This window comes from Urocitellus parryii, chromosome 3 (assembly GCF_045843805.1).
Source record: "Urocitellus parryii isolate mUroPar1 chromosome 3, mUroPar1.hap1, whole genome shotgun sequence".
Classification (NCBI taxonomy): Eukaryota; Metazoa; Chordata; class Mammalia; order Rodentia; family Sciuridae; genus Urocitellus; species Urocitellus parryii.
This window is the reverse complement of record NC_135533.1, coordinates 154635091-154656881: the sequence shown is the minus strand read 5'-3', so window position 1 is coordinate 154656881 and position 21791 is coordinate 154635091. Positions and strand designations below refer to the sequence as shown.

The window sequence follows — 21791 nt, the reverse complement described above, 5'->3', positions numbered from 1 at the left end:
ATAGAAATATACTCCTCATAATTCTGGAGGCTGGAAAGTCCAGGGTCAAGGGCCCACTTCCCGGTTTATAAACATTTGTTTTCTCGCTGTAACCTCCCATGGCAGAAGTGAAGAACTTCATCTCTTTTATAAGGCATTAGTGGATCCCATTCATGAAAGCTCTACCCTCATGACCTAATCACGTCTTAAAGGCACAACTTCCGAATACCATCATATTAGGTAGTAAGAAATCTCTGGAGAGTAATATTTATTTGGGAATGACAGAGCATTGCAATGGGAATATGTGGACCAATACTAATCTATGGGTGCATTCAAGAAGGTCAGACAAGTAGTTTTTATAGGGAAAAAAGGGAAATTTTTTGGTGAGCTGCGTGGATTAAAAGTATTCATTGGTCTGTTTTGCAAGGTGATTATAGTAGTGTTTTATACTTTCACTAGCAGTGATTTGAGAGTTCTGCATACTCCAAATCATCAAAATTTGGTTGGTATTGTCAGTATTTTCAATTTGACCATTCTAGTGAGTGTGTAGAAAGTAGTGTCTCTTTGTGCTTTAATTATGGTATTTTCTTGATGACTAATAATGTTGACCACCTTTTCATGTGTTTAGTATGACCATTTATCTGCTTTTGTGAAGAATCCTTTCATATCTTTTGTCTACTATTTTTATTGAGTTACCTTATTTTTTTAATTAACAAGCATTTTTATTAACTTTTTTGAAAAATTGATTATGAGTTTAATATTATATTTTTAATATTATATTTTTACCTGGGCAACACATTTATAGGTTCTTAGGAATAAGAATCAAAATAAAATAGTCATTAATGTAACTAGACTACATAGTTGTATCAAAAAAGAGAAAAAAATCAGTGTTTTGTAACTAAGTCTGAGTTTAGAATATATCACCTGCTTTAAATAATATTTAAATCCTAAAAGATGAAAGACATTTTGCAGGAGAAAACAGCCTCAAGAAGGAAACATTACAAAAGATATAATAATAATTACTTTGAATCAAATTTATGAACCAACTTCTTTCTCCAAACAAGATTCCATGTCTCTAAAGAACACAGGTTTCTAATTCCAGAAAGATAGTTGTCAAAACTTTAAATACTTCTCTAACAATTACATTCTCTATCTGGATCAAACTTTTACTGCCCAACATTTCTTGCCATTTTTTTATTGTCAACAAAGCCTAGGTGCCGGACTTTGTGAACTATGACACAGCTATACCTTTAAGTAATTATTATAACTAATATATCTAATAGTTATTTGCTAAGAGTAATAGAATGATATACATATACCCCTTATAAACTAAAATAGTACTTCTGCACACTTTTCTGTGCAAGAGTTTTATTAACCCAGAATACACTCAAGGAAAACCTTTTGACTTTCATTTCTAATCTATATAGGCCTATAATAACCAAATTTATTAAGTTATGACAGAACTGCATAACATTTCTTAAAATTTCCTTCTTGAGCTCTGTGAAACCTCAAAAAGCAATCTATTCACTAATGGTCTGTTAGACATAAATAATCAAATCATGTACTCTGTATATTTAATACCAATAAAATATAATCAACATTGTATAATTAAAACTGTCAAGCTCTACTTGAAAGCCTTAAAAAATGACTCTGGAAGAATTAAGCTATTTTATTTAACATGTAATAGATAGTTGGCATAAAGCAAAGTTTATGTATTTAGTTTTCTCATATTCTATTGTATTTCCATAAACCATTAAGATATAACTTTAGGTATTTTTCCATCAGTAAGGCCAGATATAGATGATTTCTTTTTATAGGTAACTGAAGGTTTTAAGAGGGTTTAGACTGAAAATCAGGTACCATTTAGTCATAACATGATATAAAGACCTTTAATCAGGAAAAATATTTTTAACATTATTGCTTAAGTCTTATAAACATGTTGAATTTTAACCAAATTGATACCTCTCCAGTCTTGTTTCCTTTACTATTAAGTCATATTTTTTGGCAAATATATAGGTAATGATGTAATTTTAAAATTAAATTAACTGTGAATAAATTCTAATTTGTTGGTCAGTGCATATATTTTGCCCCCACTTTACCTAGTATATTCCTCCTGGAAAAAGTGACTGTCCCACATGAAAACAAAACAAAACAACAACAACAACAACAACACACACACACACACACACAAAAAAAAAAAAAAAAAAAAAAACAAAAAACGAAGAGCTTTATTTCTTCCTTGAAGATTTTCAGGTATTATAGGAACAAAAAAGTCCATTAAAAAAAACTGGTTAAAAATTTGACATTTTCATCTTGCTTTACTAATTATTGGATAACAGAAATATAAAAAAATGTCCCTTATTATAATAATAATACACTAAGAAATACAGTAATTACACTGGAGCTATTTTCTGGCTTCTTCAAGTAAGGGACACAACTATGGTTCTACCAATGAGGAGATAGGAATAATCAGTCTTATGGAACACAAAAAGATAAACTGACTTTGGCTTTTAAAAACAGAAACCTAATGTGACCCTGAAATGCCTGATTCAGCAACAAAAAGTTACAGCTGCAAGCCACCACTTCACTACACAGAATTCTGAAAGAGGCAACAGCCCTCCCTCAAACTCAATCGTGATATCTTCTTTTTACTGTTTTTTTTCCTGCTTTTTGGTTGTAGACAGTTCAAGGCTTGCCAGCTGCTTAGGTTCAGCTTTTCTCATCTCAGTCTCAATCTCAAGCTTTTCTGATTTCAATCTTCGTTGCAGTCATAGTTGCATAGCTCTGTTTTACATCAGTCACACCCTATACTTTGAAATTTTGATGAAATTCCTTCTCTCCTTCAAATACAATGTGTACATTTAACGATGTACTATGAGCTTCTACTCCACTAAGTTCTGGAAGTGAATTTTTAGCATATACTGCAGTGGTGACTTCACCCCCAGTCTGATGCATGGTGTCTACATGGAACAACTGTTTTCCCAACACCCTAGTCCACCTGTGTTTCCCTGTTTTACATATAGCCTTCTTAGGCTAAGACTGCTTTAAAATCAGAGGTGTTCCTTCTACAACTGCTCCAATATTTCATCCCCTCATGGAAAATATCATTCCTCCAGAATGATCTACACAGACTTCTTCTAGACTCCGTAGACCTGATATATCTTTGGACACCCTCCATTTTTACATGAGGTCCCAATCTTAATTTCATCACTGTCATCTTCTTTCTTATCTTCTTTCATTCCCAGACCATAATTTATCAAGTGCTTGTTTTAGGGATTTTTTAAGTTTATCAAGTGCTTGTTTTGCAGATTTTTTAAATGACATATTTTAAACCAAATATGTCATTGGTTCACTGAGCTTGGCCTTTTTATCACTTCTATTGGTTTAGGGGCTTGAATTATGGGCTCCTGAAATTTGAGTTTCAATTCAGATAGTTCTTTCTTTTCAGTAGTCTTGACTTCAGGCTTGACTGGCTCAGGTGGCTTCTCGCTATTATGTCTACCTTTTGTACAGCCCATGATGCTTAAGAAATCAGAAAAATCAGTTGTTCTTTTACAGCAAGTCCAACCCTTTAATGCATCATTAAAGACTGGAACACCTGGGTGATATGTGCAAGCATCGCCCGAATTGTTTTCAGGGTCAAAGTGCTGGCCACAGCCCCTATTGTAACACAGCACGGCCCTCTTCTCCTCCCACCATTTCAGGCAAGGACCAAACACTAGGAACCGCCAGACAGTGCGACTAACTCTGCTGTAGCAAGCACTGACCTGATGCTTAGGGTGGCTGCAGGCTTCCTGAAACCACCGGTTCCCAGGTTGTCTTTTTTGTTGTTGTTGTTGTTTTATGTATTTAATTATTATTATTATTATTTGGTTTTTTAACTCGTCTGCATTTATTACTCTTTAAAGCAGAATGTTGACTTGGATACTAATATTTCCATTCAAGCCTTATTGAGTTACTTTTTGAATAGCTTTGTAACACACCTGTTGAACCACGATGCAAAGAAAAGACCACTGGTCTTTTAAATCAATGAAAGCAAGCTTGTATTGTGAACACAAGGAAAGCTGGCCACCAGCGATGGTCTCTCCCAAAACCGGGCTAGAGATCAGCCCAGCTCTCAGAGAAGGTTTATATAGCACAAAAAATTACAAAGGGGGGTGTCTTGGGAACTTACAGCTAACAGGGTTTTGGCAATCATAACACAAGGGCAGAGAGCAGATTAATGATCCTCATGCCATGATATTTCAAGGTAGGGAGTAAATTCAGATCCCAACATCAGAATTTATGAGGTGCTGCTGAGGTTTCAGCGAGGATTGTTATCTGGTCAAGTAGACCCAGGCATGGGTGAGTTCAGAGCATAGGGAGGAATTCCAAACAAGTTTAGAAATCTCAGTAATTTATAGTAAAACAGAAATGAACTTTTCATGACTTTGTGACGAGATGGCACCCAATTTTAAAATAGAATTAGGCTGGGTTCATCAACACCTAAGGGAGGATTAAGCTCTGTTTCTCTAAATACTCAAGCCATTTTATCAAATATTTTTCTTTTAAACATCAAGGTCTATCTTGGAACACTTCAGGGAAAAAAGATTGGGTCTGGTCTGCTAAGGGATACAACTTGGTAGCAAACTATTTTTTTAATTTTTTAAAAGTCATATCTTTATTTTAACTTTTGTGTTTTAGAAAATTCTAACATATATAAATGTAGAGGGACAAGTGAAATAAATTTTCTTTTTTTTTCCATGAAAGATTTTTTTAATGTTTATTTTTTAGTTTTAGGTGGACACAATATCTTTATTTTACTTTTATGTGGTGCTGAGGATCAAACCCAGTGCCTCGTGCATGCTAGGCGAGTGCTCTACCACAGAGCCACGACCCCAGCCCCCATGAAAAGATTTTTGAGGAGATGAGGAGGGGTGGAATCTTTCAGAGTGCAAAGTGATTTTAGAATATAAAAAATTTCTTTAGATTGAGGTCCTTAGAAGTTTGTACTGACTTGCACTCCTGAACTATAAAACATGAATATATGAGCTAAGGAATAGTTTTTCTTGGTAAATAAGCAATTAACAAATACTGTAAAACAAACAAAGAAATGAAAGACCTTATAACCAAATAAGGCCACATTCTGAGATACTGGGATTTTAGGATATCACCATATGAATTTTGTTGACAAGAAAGGATACAACTGAACCTATAACAGATACTAAAAAACTAGAGTCCGAATTACTATTCTTGCGGTATAACTGAATAAATGCATTCATGCTCTAAAAAATTACACTTGAATCCAGCATCCAAGTTAGTGTCCAGGCTTCAGCTTCAATGAGCTGCCTCTAGGGAATTTTATATTGAAAAAATTAATCAGGTTAAAACAGCACTCAAAGGGTGAGACAGATAGATCCATGAGAATGCTTTGGACTGCAAAAAAAGATACCCTCAATTTAGATAGAGTTAAGTAATAGGATATTTATGATTTCACCTGACCAGAAACCCTGAGGTAGAGAAGCTTTAAGACTATTTAATTCAACATACAAAGGACCATTTTTCCCCCATTGTTTCCCTCTCCTTAATAAAAACTCTCCTTATGATCATTTCTCTCCTTGTTTTTTTCCCCATTCCCCTCACAACCTGTTATATGTAATTTTATATAACATTGAGGGTCTCCTTCCATTTCCATGCAATTTCCCTTTTCTCTCCCTTTCCCTCCCACCTCATGTCTCTGTTTAATCTTTTCCTCCTGCTCTTCCTCCTTACTCTGTTCTTAGTTGCTCTCATTATATCAAAGAAGACATTTGGCATTTGTTTTTTAGGGATTGGCTAGCTTCACTTAGCATAATCTGCTCTAGTGCCATCCATTTCCCTGCAAATTCCATGATTTTGTCATTTTTTATTGCTGCATAGTACTCCATTGTGTATAAATGCCACATTTTTTTTTTTTATCCATTCATCTATTGAAGGGCATCTGGGTTGGTTCCACAGTCTAGCTATTGTGAATTGTGCTGTTATGAACATCGATGTGGCAGTATCCCTGTAGTACGCTCTTTTAAGGTCTTCAGGGAATAGTCCGAGAAGGGCAATAGCTGGGTCAAATGGTGGTTCCATTCCCAGCTTTCCCAGGAATCTCCATACTGCTTTCCAAATTGGCCAAACCAATTTGCAGTCCCACCAGCAATGTACAAGTGTACCCTTTTCCCCACATCCTTGCCAGCACTTGTTGTTGTTTGACTTCATAATGGCTGCCAATCTTACTGGAGTGAGATGGTATCTTAGGGTGGTTTTGATTTGCATTTCTCTGACTGCTAGAGATGGTGAGCATTTTTTCATGTACTTGTTGATTGATTGTATGTCCTCCTCTGAGAAGTGTCTGTTCAGGTCTTTGGCCCATTTGTTGATTGGGTTATTTGTTTTCTTATTGTTTAATTTTTTGAGTTCTTTGTATACTCTGGATATTAGGGCTCTATCTGAAGTGTGAGGAGTAAAAATTTGTTCCCATGATGTAGGCTCCCTGTTTACCTCTCTTATTGTTTCTCTTGCTGAGAAAAAAACTTTTTAGTTTAAGTAAGTCCCATTTGTTGATTCTTGTTATTAACTCTTGTGCTATGGGTGTCCTATTAGGGAATTTGGAGCCCGACCCCACAATATGTAGATTGGAGCCAACCTTTTCTTCTATCAGACACAGAGTCTCTGATTTGATATCAAGCTCCTTGATCCATTTTGAGTTAACTTTTGTGCATGGCGAGAGAAGGGGATTCAGTTTCATTTTGTTGCATATGGATTTCCAGTTCTCCCAGCACCATTTGTTGAAGATGCTATCCTTCCTCCATTGCATGCTTTTAGCTCCTTTATCAAATATAAGATAGTTGTAACTTTGTGGATTGGTTTCTGTGTCCTATATTCTATACCATTGGTCCACCCACCTGTTTTGGTACCAGTACCATGCTGTTTTTGTTACTATTGCTCTGTAATATAATTTGAAATCTGGTATCGCTACACCTCCTGATTCACACTTCCTGCTTAGAATTGCTTTTGCTATTCTGGGTCTTTTATTTTTCCATATGAATTTCATGATTATTTTATCTATTTCTATAAGAAATGCCGTTGGGATTTTGATTGGCATTGCATTAAACCTATAGAGAACTTTTGGTAATATCGACATTTTGGTGATGTTAGTTCTGCCTATCCATGAACAGGGTATATTTTTCCATCTTCTAAGATCTTCTTCTATTTCTCTCTTTAGGGTTCTGTAGTTTTCATTGTATAAATCTTTCACCTCTTTTGTTAGGTTGATTCCCAAGTATTTTATTTTTTTTGAGGATATTGTGAATGGGGTGGTTTTCCTCATTTCCAGTTCAGAAGATTTGTCGCTGATATACAGGAATGCCTTTGATTTATGCGTGTTGATTTTATATCCTGCCACTTTGCTGAATTCATTTATTAGCTCTAGTAGTTTCTTTGTAGACCCTTTTGTGTCTTCTAGGTATAGGATCATATCATCCGCAAATAGTGATAAATAAAGTTCTTCTTTTCCTATCTTAATGCCTTTAATTTCTTTTGTCTGTCTAATTGCTCTGGCCAGTGTTTCGAGAACTATGTTGAATAGAAGTGGTGAGAGAGGGCATCCCTGTCTTGTTCCAGATTTTAGAGGGAATGCCTTCAGTTTTTCTCCATTTAGAATGATGCTAGCCTGAGGCTTAGCATAGATAGCTTTTACAATGTTGAGGTATGTTCCTGTTATCCCTAGTTTTTCTAGTGTTTTGATCATAAAGGGATGTTGTACTTTGTCAAATGCTTTTTCTGCGTCTATCGAGATGATCATATGGTTCTTATCTTTAAGTCTATTGATGTGGTGAATAACGTTTATTGATTTCCATATATTGAACCAGCCTTGCATCCCAGGGATGAATCCTACTTGATCATGATGCACGATCTTTTTGATATGTTTTTGTATACGATTTGCCAGAATTTTATTGAGGATTTTTGCATCTAAATTCATTAGGGATATTGGTCTGTATTTTTCTTTCTTTGAGGTGTCTTTGTCTGGTTTGGGGATCAGGGTGATATTGGCCTCATAGAATGAATTTGGAAGTCCTCCCTCTTTTTCTATCTCCTGAAATAGATTGTGGAGTATTGGTATTAGTTCTTCTTTAAAGTTCTTGTAAAACTCTGCTGTATATCCATCCGGTCCTGGGCTTTTCTTGGTTGGTAGTCTTTTGATGGCTTCTTCTATTTCCTCACTTGATATTGGTCTGTTTAGGTTGTCTATATCCTCCTGACTCAATATGGGTAGTTCATATGTCTTAAGGAATTTATCGATGCCTTCACTATCTTCTATTTTATTAGAGTATAGGGTTTCAAAATAATTTCTAATTATCTTCTGTATTTCCGAATTGTCTGTTGTGATGTTGCCTTTTTCATCCCGTAAGCTAGTAATTTGAGTTCTCTCTCTTCTTCTCTTTGTTAGCGTGGCTAGTGGTCTATCAGTCTTATTTATTTTTTTCAAAGAACCAACTTTTAGTTTTGTCAATTTTTTTGATTGTTTCTTTTGTTTCGATTTCATTGGTTTCAGCTCTAATTTTAATTATTTCTTGCCTTCTACTGTATTTGCTGCTGATTTGTTCTTCTTTTTCTAAGGCTTCGAGGTGTAGTGTGAGGTCATTTATTTGTTGGCTTTTCCTTCTTTTAAGGAACGAACTCCATGAAATGAATTTTCCTCTTAGTACTGCTTTCATAGTGTCCCAGAGATTTCAATATGTTGTGTCTGAGTTTTCGTTTACCTCTAAGAATTTCTTAATTTCCTCTTTGATGTCTTCTGTAACCCTTTGTTCATTCAGTAGCATATTGTTTAATCTCCATGTGATGTAGGATTTTTCCTTTCTCATTTTATTATTGATTTCCAATTTCATTCCATTATGATCAGATAAAATGCATGGTAGTATCTCAACTCCTTTGTAATTGCTAAGATTTGCCCTGTGACATAATATATGGTCTATTTTTGAGAAGGATCCATGTGCTGCTGAGAAGAAAGTGTATCTGCTTGATGTTGGGTGGTATACTCTGTATATATCAATTAAGTCTAAATTATTAATTGTATTGTTGAGCTCTATGGTTTCTTTATTCAACTTTTGTTTGGAAGATCTGTCCAGTGGTGAGAGAGGTGTGTTAAAATCTCCCATGATTATTGTGTTGTGGTCTATTTGACTCTTGAACTTGAGAAGAGTTTGTTTGATGAACGTAGCTGCACCATTGTTTGGGGCATATATATTAATGATCGTCAAGTCTTGTTGGTGTATGGTTCCCTTGAGCAGTATATAATGTCCTTGTTTATCCCTTTTGATTAACTTTGGCTTGAAGTCTATTTTATTTGATACAAGTATGGACACCCCTGCTTGCTTCCGGGGTCTGTATGAGTGATATGGTTTTTCCCAACCTTTCACCTTCAGTCTGTGTATGCCTTTTCCTATCAGATGAGTCTCCTGTAGGCAGCATATTGTTGGATCTTTTTTTTAATCCATTCTACTAGCCTATGTCTTTTGATTGGTGCATTTAAGCCATTAACATTTAGGGTGACTATTGAGATATGGTTAGTATTTCCAGCCATATTTGGTTATGTTTGTTACTTAACATGATTTGTTTTTCCTCTATGCTTAGTTTTTCCTTTACTGTACTACCTCCTGCTGTTGGTTTTCATTGTTATTTTTCATTTCCTCTTCCTGTAATGTTTTGCCAAGGATGTTTTGAAGAGCTGGTTTTCTAGCTGCAAATTCTTTTAACTTTGTTTGTCGTGGAAGATTTTTATTTCATCTTCAATCCTGAAGCTTAATTTCGCTGGATACATGATTCTTGGTTGGAACCCTTTTTCTTTCAGCATTTGAAATATGTTCCAGGATCTTCTAGCTTTCAGAGTCTGTGTTGAAAGATCAGCAGTTATCCTGATTGGTTTATCCCTAAATGTAATCTGCTTCCTCTCTCTTGTGGCTTTTAAGATTCTCTCCTTATTCTGTATGTTGGGCATCTTCATTATTATGTGTCTTGGTGTGGATCTCTTATGATTTTGTACATTCGGTGTCCTGTAGGCTTCTAGTATTTGGATTTCTTTTTCATTCTTTAAGTCTGGGAAGTTTTCTAGTATTATTTCATTAAATAGATTGCTCATTCCCTTGGTTTGGACCTCTATACCCTCTTGTATCCCAATAACTCTTAGTTTTGGTTTCTTGATGTTATCCCATAATTCTTGGATGTTCTGCTCATGATTTCTTAACATTCTCGCTGAGCTGTCTATGTTCTTTTCAAGTTGAAAAACTTTGTCTTCGTTGTCTGAAGTTCTATCTTCTAAGTGTTCTATTCTGCTCGTAATACTCTCATTTGAGTTTTTAATTTGGTTTATTGTTTCCTGCATTTCCAGGATTTCTGTTTTTTTTTATATTTTTATTTTTTGGCAGACACAACATCTTTGTATGTGGTGCTGAGGATCGAACCCGGGCCTCACGCATGCCAGGCGAGCGCGCTACCGCTTGAGCCACATCCCCAGCCCCCAGGATTTCTGTTTGTTTTTTATATCCTCTATCTCCCTATAGAGTTGATCTTTTGCTTCTTGGATTTGTTTATGTAATTCATTGTCAAAGTGATTTTTCATTGTCTGAATTTGCTGTATAATGTTTTCCTTGAGACTCCAGATCATCTGAAGCATGTATATCCCGAACTCTTTGTCTGACATTCCATCAGCTGCAGATATTACCTCATCTAATGTTGAATTGACCTGTGTTGTTTGTGGTTCTTTCTTTCCTTGTCTTTTCATACTGCTCATGATTCTTTCTAGCTTTGTGAAACTGTTGTGCTAATGTTTTTCCCCTTATATATTTGTATTGTTCTTGTATAGCTCCAAAATCCCTCTTTTGTGGAGAAAGACAATGTTAACAGTTTCCAATATCAACAGTACATTATCTAAGCACAAGTTTTCATTATTAATACATTTATAGTTAGATTCTAAGACTATAGATATTGGTTTTAATTATTACTTAAGAATATATTCATTAGTTTCATAAAAGGCGTACCATATCTGGTAGCATATAGAAAACTTAATTTCAGACGAAGGATGTTATACTTAGAGGGAAAGGAGTGAGGGTATGAGGTTAAACTAACTTAGCACCTTTGGAGAACTCTAACCAATAGACTGGTAATTTATGGAAGAATATATAGACTCAACCTCCTATCTGAATTTAGATAGTTACCCTATGTATAGATAGCAAAGGTTAGGAGATTGAAAGTGGGATAGAGAGAATACGAATAAAAAAAAAGAAAAAAATAACAAGGAAGAAAAGAGAAATAAGAGAAGGAAAAGGAAAGTAAGATAGAAATAAAGGAAAAAAAATGGGGGGAAGGTGGGGGTATATGCAATTCCTCTATATTATATTACTTTGGTAATTCGGTTGTTCATGCAAAGTTCTTGGTTTCACATATGCTGAAGTTGTGGAAGAGAGAGAAGAAAAGAGAGAAAGAAAGAGAAAAAAAAAAGTCTCTCAGAACACTGTTTTCCTTGCTTCCAGTAGGTGGCGTTGTCTATTCCTAGCTTGAGCCTCTGTATTCAGGGTGGTGGGTATAGCCAGTGTGAAAGGAAATGAACTTCCACCTGTATCTTCCCTGTTGTAGTCTCTGAGGTAGAAACCAGGTGCCTGTACAGTTGTTGTTTTGCGTTCATAGCTACAACCCCCAAAAGCTTGTGGGAAATATTTTGAGTTATCGCAGCTAATGGTGGGGGAGTTGGAAACCAGGTACCTGGATCAGCCACAGAACCGTGCTGGTAGCCACACCCCTTTTGATGGGTTTTAAGGGTTGATGGGCTTCCTCCGGGCTAGCACTCGGGGCCGGGCCGGACTTCCTCCTCCGGTCTGGCTTGGCAAACACTTTAGACCTCAGAGTTAACGATAGGTTACATGTCTTAGAACAAACATCTCAACCTGTTAAAATAAACCAATGTGAAACTAGAAAAAACATCACTAGCTCTGCTATAGTGCCTAAAGTATCACAGTATCACTTAAAAGTTCAGAGAAATCTTATCTCCCCTTTAAGTAGATATCATCATGCCATACAGATTTTAATAAATGTTAACAAAAACAAAGAACAAAAAAAAAACTTTGAAAACATATCAGGAATGAAGGTAAAGTGGGGGACACACGTATGAGTGGTTCTTCAGAAGCTTAGTCTACTTCTTCCATGTGTGATGTGTTGTCATCTCCTTCCAGGGGTGGCATCTCTTCGGTTACAGCAGCCTGGTGTCATCGGCAGTGGGACCATCCTCATCAATACCTAGACCAAGTTTGATCATCCTGTAACTCCTGACCCAAACTGCAGGCATGCTCTTATACATTTTGGCTGCCAGTGCTTTGTCAGATATATGTGTTGCAAATATTTTTTGTAGTCATTGTTTGCCTGGTAATTTTCTTAATAGTATCTCAAAGCAGAAGTTTTTATTTTGATTTCTTCAGTGTATCAATTTTATTTTTTTACCATTCATGCTTTTTGAGTCCAAAGACATCTTTGCCTATCCCAATATTGCAAAAACTTCCTTTTAAATGTCTGCTAGGCTTAAATTTTACATTTATTGATGATCAATTTCAAGTTAATTTTGGTGTGTGGTGTAAGGTAAGTGTTGAAGTTCTTTTTAAATGAATCACCAGTAGTATCAGCACTGCTTGTTGAAAAAGATCATCTGTGCTCCATTGAATTACTTTGGTACCTAAGTTAAAAAATCATCTGGCTGCTGTTACATAGTGAGGAATTTTATTGGCATTGGCAGGAAACAGTGGCCTTTAAGCAGAATTGATAGGTCTGTGGGTTTTGTGGGGGAAAGAGACATCTTGGGATCAAGGGGAGTTAGAAGCAATTTCCAGAAGGTGAGCCTGAGCTGGCTGCCAACTCACAGGTTCAGCAAGGGGCTGTTTTAAGGCTACAGCCATTTAGAGGCAGCTGTGATAAAGGATGGAAATAGAGATCCCATGTGTCTGGTCACTGTGAAGTCTTCTGAAAGGTGACAATCTTCCCAGGAGCTCCTGTGTGGTCACCCTGCTTCTCTCTCTTGGTCTGCCTATTTCTGCCCCTGCTGACTTACCTCCCCAGCTTAGCCTCAGGCATCAAAAAGGCTGCCCTGGCTGCTGTGACTCAGGCCTCCAGTGAGGATTCATGAGAAAGAATCTGTTGACAAGCACCCCCTAAAATCCCACGGGGCACAGGCAGTGAGCATAGCAGATGATGAGTGGCACCCAGGACTAGGCCCACGTTGGTCATACTTTGGTGTCCTGATCCCAAGCCTAGACCCAGACCTCTGAGCATGTCATGCTCACCATCTACCCAGCCAGAATTGGTACTGGCTTCTCTCTTGGGCATTCCAAGTCCTTATTTCCTGGAGAAACTCTCAGTCGGGGAGAGGACACAGGGATTCAGGACAGGACCCTGCAGATAGGAGGGGCAGTGCTAAGAGGAGGAAAAGAAGCTGGTTAGACATAGTAGGGGAAAAGAAAGGGGGGTCTGGCCTGGCAGCCGACCTGTCTCTGCTGTGCCTGTGTTTCCAGCTATGAGCAGGAACATCTAGTCCTTGTATCTGGAAGGTGCCTCCAAAGCACTCCCAAGAGAGTGGCCATGCTCCCAGCTTCAGTCTACCTGCCCAGATTCCAGATCTAGAGTGGCCTCTCCCCACCTCTCAGGGCACTTGGTCAGCCCCACTCCTGACCCAAATCGTTCCTTCCCCTGCTTGCTTGTCCTTCCCTGCTTGGGAGTCTCAGTTTCCCAGGACGTGAGCCCAGGGCCAGGGGCCCAGTCTCTCCCCTACAAGGGAGCAGGGTTCTGTGGTCATCTGGCTGCCAGGTTCTGGGTGGTACACATGAGGTTCTAGGGTTGTATAGTTTCCAAATGGTATACATTTGTTCTCATTCTCTCCCCTCTCAAACTGTTGGAATCCTGAGGCCTCCCCAGTCCCTACCCTCAGAAAGAAGGTCCCCAGGATTTTGAGAGCAGTGGTGACCTACACCTTAAAAAAAGTCCAATAGTCTCACAACAAAATGTTTAGAGTGAATATCTATGATTTTCAATGTATCAGGGCTGTGCTGAGTACTTTACACATGTTGGCTTCTTTAACAGGGAATCTATGAAATTAGTACTTTTACCATTTCTGTTGTACAAACAAGAGACTAAGCTAGTAAAGGCCAGTGGCTTATCCAAAATCATGCAGCTAAGTAGGAGGGCCAGGATTAAACCTAGGTGACCTTGGACAAGCTTGACCTTGTCCATTGAATGTTGATCACCCTGCACACTGCCTCCAGGGACAGGCAGATGCCTGAATTCAACATCAAAATGGTTCTGAGATTCAGAGTACTGACAGGCATTGTAGCCTGCAGTCTGTTTGGTCCCCATTTCATTTTGGGAGGCCCAGAAGCCACCAAAGGAGTCCAAGGCAACACTTTGGATTAATGGTGGAGCTGGGGGGTATGTGCCAGTACTTTCCAAGGTTGGACCAGGGTGGGCTAGGGTCGTAGGTTTCCACACAAGCTGAAGGACATGGAGACCAAATGCCAGAAAGCAGTTGTCAAGCCCTAAGGATGATGCTTTCTCCACTCTTGGGCTTTGTTCTATAGGCAGCACAGAATTATTAAAGGTAAGAGATAACCAGACACCAGAAACAAGGATGCTGAGGGGGAAGCCCAAGTGCCCATCCTGGTGGCCTCAGCAGGGGGTCACATTGCAGGGACAGATGTCAACTTCTCACCTACTCAGCATCATAGTCTCATATGCACACTCACAGACACACAGGCTGTCTTTGGAGGAGACCATGAAAATGGCCTCTTGAGAGGCCTGGGTGTGAGGAAGCTGAGAGATGGTGGTTGTCTCCAGTTGGAGGTACTGGGGAGGCCTCATGAATATCACAAGTGCTGTTGAGTAGAGATGGAAAGGCCTTGTGTACACAGAGGGAAGGTGCTGGAAGGAAGCCCATAACTCATTGGCCTCCACAGAGGAACTGGGGCAGGAGATGTGGTGGGTAGGAGCATTTCAGTAGAAGCCTGAAGGCCAGGTTGAAGAATTTATTCTGTAAGGATGGGGAGCCAAACCTCCACCCATCTCTTCCACACCAGTCCAATGACCACTGTCCCAACTCCGAGGGGCTCTCCTTGACCCCAAAGTTTATGCCAACACCTCTCCACATTCCAGGAGGTAAGGATTTCTGAGAAGTAGCCCAGGACACACCACCTTTGGACAGGTCACTGTTTCTTATGGCCCTCATTAGTGATGTGTGGCCTGTTGCTTCCTGTGCTCTGGGGCTCCCAAGTAGCTGGTATTAGATTTGCTAGGATCTGGTAAAAGTGGGTGGGGACAGGGAAGGAAAATGTCTCTCATTCTGCTCCAGTGCCCATTAGGGTCTCCATCCTGTAAATTCATTTCCAATTCCAGGATGTTTGGTTACCAGTACTGTAATCAGGGAGCATTTACTGAGCATTTACTATATGCCAGGACATTGGTACTTGCTGTCTTCTCACTTAATCGTCACACACATCTATGGGAAAAGACTCACCACTCCTTTTTGAGATGAATAAACTGAGGCTCTGAGAGCTTAAGCAGCTCAGCCCAGAACAGCCTCCTTTTACTGGTGTCCCAGTTTCCTGTGGGGATAGTGTTGAATGCTGGTCCCCTATGTTAGTCAGCTCCACCATTGTGATAAAATACCTGAGGTAAACAATTTATAGGGAAAGAAGATTTATTTTGGCTTATAGTTTCAGAGGTTTCTGTTGAAAGCCACAGCCGAAGGGGCCCCAGCAAACTTCCAGCTGCCAGCAAACTTCCAGCTGCCGGCTGATGATTGGCTCACAGCGGCCCCAGCAACATCTAGCTGATTGGCTCCTCTGTGGTGATGCTCATTGGAGATGCTCATTGAGCTGTTTCCCCGCCCTTCCAGACTGCCAGCTGATGATTGGCTCACAGCGGCCCCAGCAACATCTGATTGGCTCCTCTGCAGTGATGCTCATTGGGCTGTTTCCCTGCCCTTTCAGACCACGGAGCTGCTCATTGGGGGAATTCTTTGGCTCCGCCCACACGACCCAGCCAATCGGCCTCAAGAGCAGGAGGATTGTGGGAATGGGAGAGGCTTGTTTTTTGGTGTGAGAGGCTTGTGGGAAGCCGGTGGTGGCAGTTGGGCTCTGAGGGTTATTCCTGAGGAGCTGTTTTGTTTGGCATGTGTGGTTCTAAAAATAAAGTTAGTTTCTTTTGACAAGTGGCTCCTGAATTGTGCCCAGCCAGACTGTGGCAGTTTCAGCCCAGAGTTAGTTAACTCCACTGCTTTTGGGCCTATAGCAAGATGATGGGAGTGTAAACTGTCCATGGCAACCAAGAAGCAGAGAGAGGGAAGATGAGGGGGTCAGAATCCCAATATCCCTTCAAGGTTACAGCCTCAATAGCCTAACTTCCCTCCACTAGATTCTACTCCAAGATTCCACCATTTTCCCTTACCCACTGTCTGGTGACCATAATTTTAACACATGAGCCTTTGGGGAACATTTATCCAAACTATAGCAATCCTCACCCAGCCTAGGGTGACTGCTGGGAGAAGGTATTCTGTGGTAAGTCTCTTGGCAGACTCCCCTCTTTGCAGTCCTGTGCCTTCAGGTAGGGCTGAGCTGGGTAGTCACCGGCAGAGATGATGAGCACACCCACCCTGGTCTTTTTTCACCATAAAAAAGTGCAGGGAAATGGGGCTGTCTTTGCTGCAACTTTCCTAACATTCCGTGCCCTGAATATGGGCATAGGAACTAGTGAGTCCAGATAGTTGGGGCTCCAGGCCAGCTAGTTCTTGCTGTGGAATGCCTGGTGAAGGGGCAGGTGTGTGCCAGTGGAAGGGTGAAAAGCCCGAGAGCAGCCAGCCAAGCCTTAGGAGCTTGTGTCAGAGAGAGGCAGTGAGGGAAAAAACAGGTATCCCTCATTCTTTTCCAACCTTCCATGATGGTGGTCTCTCCTATCCACAAAGGTGGTCCACTGGAAGGCTGGCTGCCCATCCACAGGATCTCCCAGGCATTCATGTGAACTATCTTCCTCTTTATCCAACTGATAATTTCTTTTCACCCCTTCTCTTGTCAGAAGCCCTTTGCATGCATGAGCTGTGGCTCCCAAGAAGTCTTCTGTGCCAGCCAGGAGATCCACTGGCTTTGTACAGGACAGAAACCCTGATGAACAGTGACTTAAGCAGAGAGGGGCTTGTTTTTCTTGTGTTGCCAAAGGCAGCTAAAGGGACTGAGCCAACCCCTATGGTCCTTGAGTTTCTACTCCCCACTCCTTGACCTGTGCTTTAGTTATCTCCACTGCTTTCGGGCTCATGGCTGTCTGACATTTGCTGCACTTTAAGGTGTCATGTCCAAGTTCCAGGCAGGCAGAAGGACAGGATGGCACCTCCAGAAGATACTGCATGGGTCACAGCCATGCTGTGTGGCCACATCTATCTGGCGCTCTGGGGTGATAAATGTTCTAATGAAATAGAACTGGGATGATGCTTTCAGTGAGTAGGAAGGGAGAATCAGCAGCCATGTCTGTCAATAACCCCTGGTACACTGTCAGCAGAAAATTATTGAGCTCTGAAGGTGCCATGAATATTACTTTTCTATTGCTCTTATAACAAATGACCACAGATTTGGCAGCTTAAAACAACACACATTTATTATCTAACAGTTTCTGTGGGTCAGGAGTCCAGTGTGACATGGATGGGCCTTCTCTTTAAGGCCTTGCATGGGTGAAGTCAAGGTGTCTGAAGGTCAGCTAGAAAAAGAATTCACTTCCAAGTTCATTCAGTTGTCGGCAGATGTTAGTTCCTCACAGTTGTACGACTGGGGTCTCTGGCTCCCTTCATCTTCAAAGCCATTAACAGCACATGCAGTTCTCCTATTTTAAATCTCTCGGACTTCTCCTACCACCACATCTCTCTGACTCTAGCTAGAGAAAATTCTCTGCTTTTAAGGGCTCATGTGATGAGTGGGCTCACCTAAATACTCCATGAAAATCTTCCTTTTTAAAGGTCCATAACCCTGAATACATCTGTGAGGTGCCTTTTGCCATGTAACGTAACATATTCACAGGTTCCAGGATGAGGACCTGGGCATCTTTGTGGGTCATTTGCCTATTGTCAAGGAAATTGATCAGGAAGTAGGCATATAGCAATGATCAAAAAGAGACTGTTCCCCACCTTCAAGGAATTTGCTGCCTAAACATGAAGCATTAACTCAAATAGAACTATAGAGTCAGTCTCAGGGGATAGGACAGGTGCTGTTCTCTGACTGAACCAGGGGCTCTGGGGGCTTTCGAAAGGCACTAAGGCCACATCAAGGTCTGCAGGATAAGCCAAAGTCCAATGAGGGGAAGGGTGGTCAAATTTCACCTCAGGACCAAGGCTTGAGCCAGAAGTATGCCTTGAAAGAACAGTGTGCCATGAGGGAAGGTCAGGGGAGGCTGGCAGGAACTAAGTCACACAGGGCAGTGACAGTACTATCTCTAGTATCCAAGGATACTATTTAAATCACTTGATCCTCAGAACACTAGATGGACACTATTGTCATCCCTAAATTATAGGTGGGGGAAACAGGCTCAGAGAGGTTAGCCAAGTGTCCAAGCTAGTAAGAGGTCGATCTGGGAACTGCAGCACCTGCTCAGATGCCCTTCTAGGAACAGCTGGGGAGGGTAAAATAGATGACAAATGGCTCAGAGGCTGTCCTGGTCGGGAAATAAACCCCTATGCTATGTTAAAAACCTGAAACGCACAGTGGCTCACCTACAGGGGCAGCTCAGTGCTTGCTGGTGAGGCTCTAGCTTGTCATTCACATCCACTATCACAGAGAATAGGTCAACCAGATGCTGGCTCTCCAATCTTCTGCTTGGAGTCACTCAGGTCACTGCTCACATTTCACACGGCAAAGCAAATCAAGAGGCTAAATCTTCTGTCTGGGGACTGGGAGACACTCCTCCCTCCAGGAGAAAAAGTTTACCTCAGAGGTATCATGGCAGTGCAGGAGAGTGGCAATGCCAGGTAGCATACACTAGGTGGCAGTGGAGGTGGGCAGAAGGGAGGACAAGAAGACAGTGGAGAAAGTACATTTCACTTTCAGGGAATCAGGTGTGGAAGGAAAAGTCACGCACTTAGGTTTGGACATAGGCAGCAGGAGATGCCGCCTTGGTGGCTTTCAGCTGCTGGGGCTAGATGAACATACCCATTTGGAAACATGTCATGGAGCATCATCAATGCATCAGTAATCATGGAGCCATGGGCTCAGGTTAGACTGGAGATGTGACAGCCAGAAGGGAAGGGCCTGGGGCCCAGCTGGAGGAATCAAACTTATGGGCTATTTGCACAAATGGGTCATGGGGCTTCTTAACTGGAGGCTGGCTGGTGGCAAGTAGGTCTCACAGTCACTGTGTCCTTGATGTAAAACAAGGCCATCACCAAGGCTGGTGTGTGCTAGTGCCATCATAACCGGATTGTGCCTGTTAAAGAGATGGAAGATAGCTAAGTCCTTAGAAGTGCACAGCACCCTATCAAGGGCCTGAGAGAGGTCAGTCATGGAACATGGAACCCTAACTGGGAGGCCTCCTAGGTGTGGTAGTAGGAGTAGTCACTTAGAAATGGACTCTTCTGCTCAATGATAGCAAGGTCTGCAGGTTCATTCTACCTTCAGTTGCTATAGCCAGGGCCCTAATGCAGTTGCCATTCTGTACTCTTTCTGCAGTGTCATAGCTATAAACCCATCCATTCATTCAACCGCACTTAGTCAAGGTCTCCTGTAGGCTAGGCACCTGTCAGGTGTTCTTTTGAGCTTACCACTAGTGGAAGAGTTATACAAAACCCACCAAGGGCTCTCTGACAGGGTATCCCAGCCGGAATCTGACTAGGGTGGGGCTTCTCTGAGGAGGTGAAGTTGCCTGGGAGCCCTGGGATTTGGGGTTTGCCCAGTTTAGGGGTGCACCCTGAGGCCTGGAGCTGAGCATCTTTGACTTATAGAGCTCGTGTGGATTTCACTTTCTGCTCCTTTTCTTTCACCTGGCCGCCTCCCAGCATCCTCACCCACCTTGAAGACCAGGGGTGCAGGGAAGATACCTGGATGGTGATTTGGAGGTGGCAACCCCCTCCCACACACAGCAATGGTGTGTGCTCCCTCCCCACCTCACACAAAAACCGTGCGGGACTGCACCCTTTGGGGACAGTGGTCCAGGAGACTCAGGACACACAAGAGCTCAGTGGGGGTGGGAGGAATAAGCTAGGCTTCATCTATTTGGCCGAGCCCCTGGAAGGCAAGGGACCATTTGTCCCGTCAACCGCCGCGTACCCACTCCTGGCACAGTGCCTTTGAGTAAATTTTAAGTGACTAAGTGAAAGGACTAAGAAACGAGGCGAGGAAGGAACAAGCAGATTTCTGGCGCCACATGAAGAACTGCAGAGAGCGGGTGGGCAGGGGATCTGTAGTCACCGCAAAGGAGCGCAGCTGCTGGAGGAGCGCGATTGATTGCTGGAGAAGCGGTTTGACCCGCCTCGGCTGCCCCCGCGACGGGGCGGAGCCTCAACCGTCGGTGACGTAGCCCGGAAAGACGGAGCCTCAGCCTCGCGAGGGTGGAGCCTGCAGTCGGTGGTGGCGTCACGAGAGGCGGAGCCTCGGTCGCACCAGGGGTGGAGCTGAGGCAGTCACGTAGCTCAGGTCCCTGGGCTTTGGCCGTAGCGCGTGTGGTCCTGTGCTTCTGCTCCAGTCTCACCGTCTCTCCGCCATCATGCCGATGTTCGTCGTGAACACCAACGTGCCCCGTGCCTCCGTGCCCGACGGGCTCCTCTCAGAGCTCACTCAGCAGCTGGCGCAGGCCACCGGCAAGCCGGCTCAGGTTTGCCGGGAGGGGACAAGATAAGGGTGTACTCGCTAGACTGAGTGGACCAGGGATGGGGAGCGGGTCGGGGAGAATGATGGTCTGGAGTCCGAAGTGGACACCTGGGGTCCGGCGTGATCGTTTTGGCGGACTGACCGCGCCCTTCCTCCCTCAGTACATCGCAGTGCACGTGGTTCCGGACCAGCTCATGGCCTTTGCCGGCTCCAGCGAACCCTGCGCGCTCTGCAGCCTGCACAGCATAGGCAAGATTGGTGGCGCGCAGAACCGCTCCTACAGCAAGTTGCTGTGCGGCCTGCTGGCCGAGCGTCTGCGCATCAGCCCGGACAGGTGCGTGGGGGCGCGGAGGGGGAAGGGTGCGCGGCGCGGGTTGTCCCTCCGGGCCCCCCACCCCCCCATCTGCCCCCCAACCCCCATCTGCCCCCGCCCCCACCCCCACCCCCACCCCCACCCGCTCTTGGAGGTGTTGCAACGCGCTGAGCCTGATTCCCACTCCCTGCAGGATCTACATCAACTACTACGATATGAATGCCGCCAACGTGGGCTGGAACGGCTCCACGTTCGCCTGAGGGTGGCGGTGTCCTGGATTCCCTTGCAGCGACCCTCCCCGTGTTCTGGGCCCTACTCCCGCTGTGTTCTGTGCCTGTTCTCCCCCTGCCAGCTCCACCACCGGGAGAAATAAATGGTTTGGAGAACACAGAGCTGACTCGGCTTCCCTGACTTGCGAAGGACGTGCAGGCATTGAAAGGGAGCTGAGGCCAGGATGGGTGGGGTGGGATGGCAGTCATGCTATTCGGATATCCCTTTGTCCAGCCTTTCCCTCCAAATTCTTCGTCCCTTTTCAGTTCTTTTTGGAGTGTTGGAATGGGGAGGGGTTGGCATTCTGCCTGGGGCCACAGACTAGAAATCAAACACTAATCAGTTTTCAGCTT

General features: G+C 42.4%; 1 protein-coding gene and 1 pseudogene across 1 annotated transcript; one reads left to right on the top strand and one right to left on the bottom strand.

The window, feature by feature from the left end:
* Positions 1–2627: 2627 nt before the first annotated feature.
* LOC113176720 (cysteine and histidine-rich domain-containing protein 1 pseudogene) lies at positions 2628–20750 on the bottom strand (annotated as a pseudogene).
* Mif (macrophage migration inhibitory factor) lies at positions 20608–21558 on the top strand. The gene is made up of 3 exons (XM_026381252.2): positions 20608–20859; positions 21017–21189; positions 21362–21558. The coding sequence occupies exons 1-3, from the start codon at positions 20752–20754 to the stop codon at positions 21426–21428; spliced, it is 348 nt and encodes a 115-aa protein (XP_026237037.1). The 5' UTR covers positions 20608–20751; the 3' UTR covers positions 21429–21558.
* Positions 21559–21791: the final 233 nt, after the last annotated feature.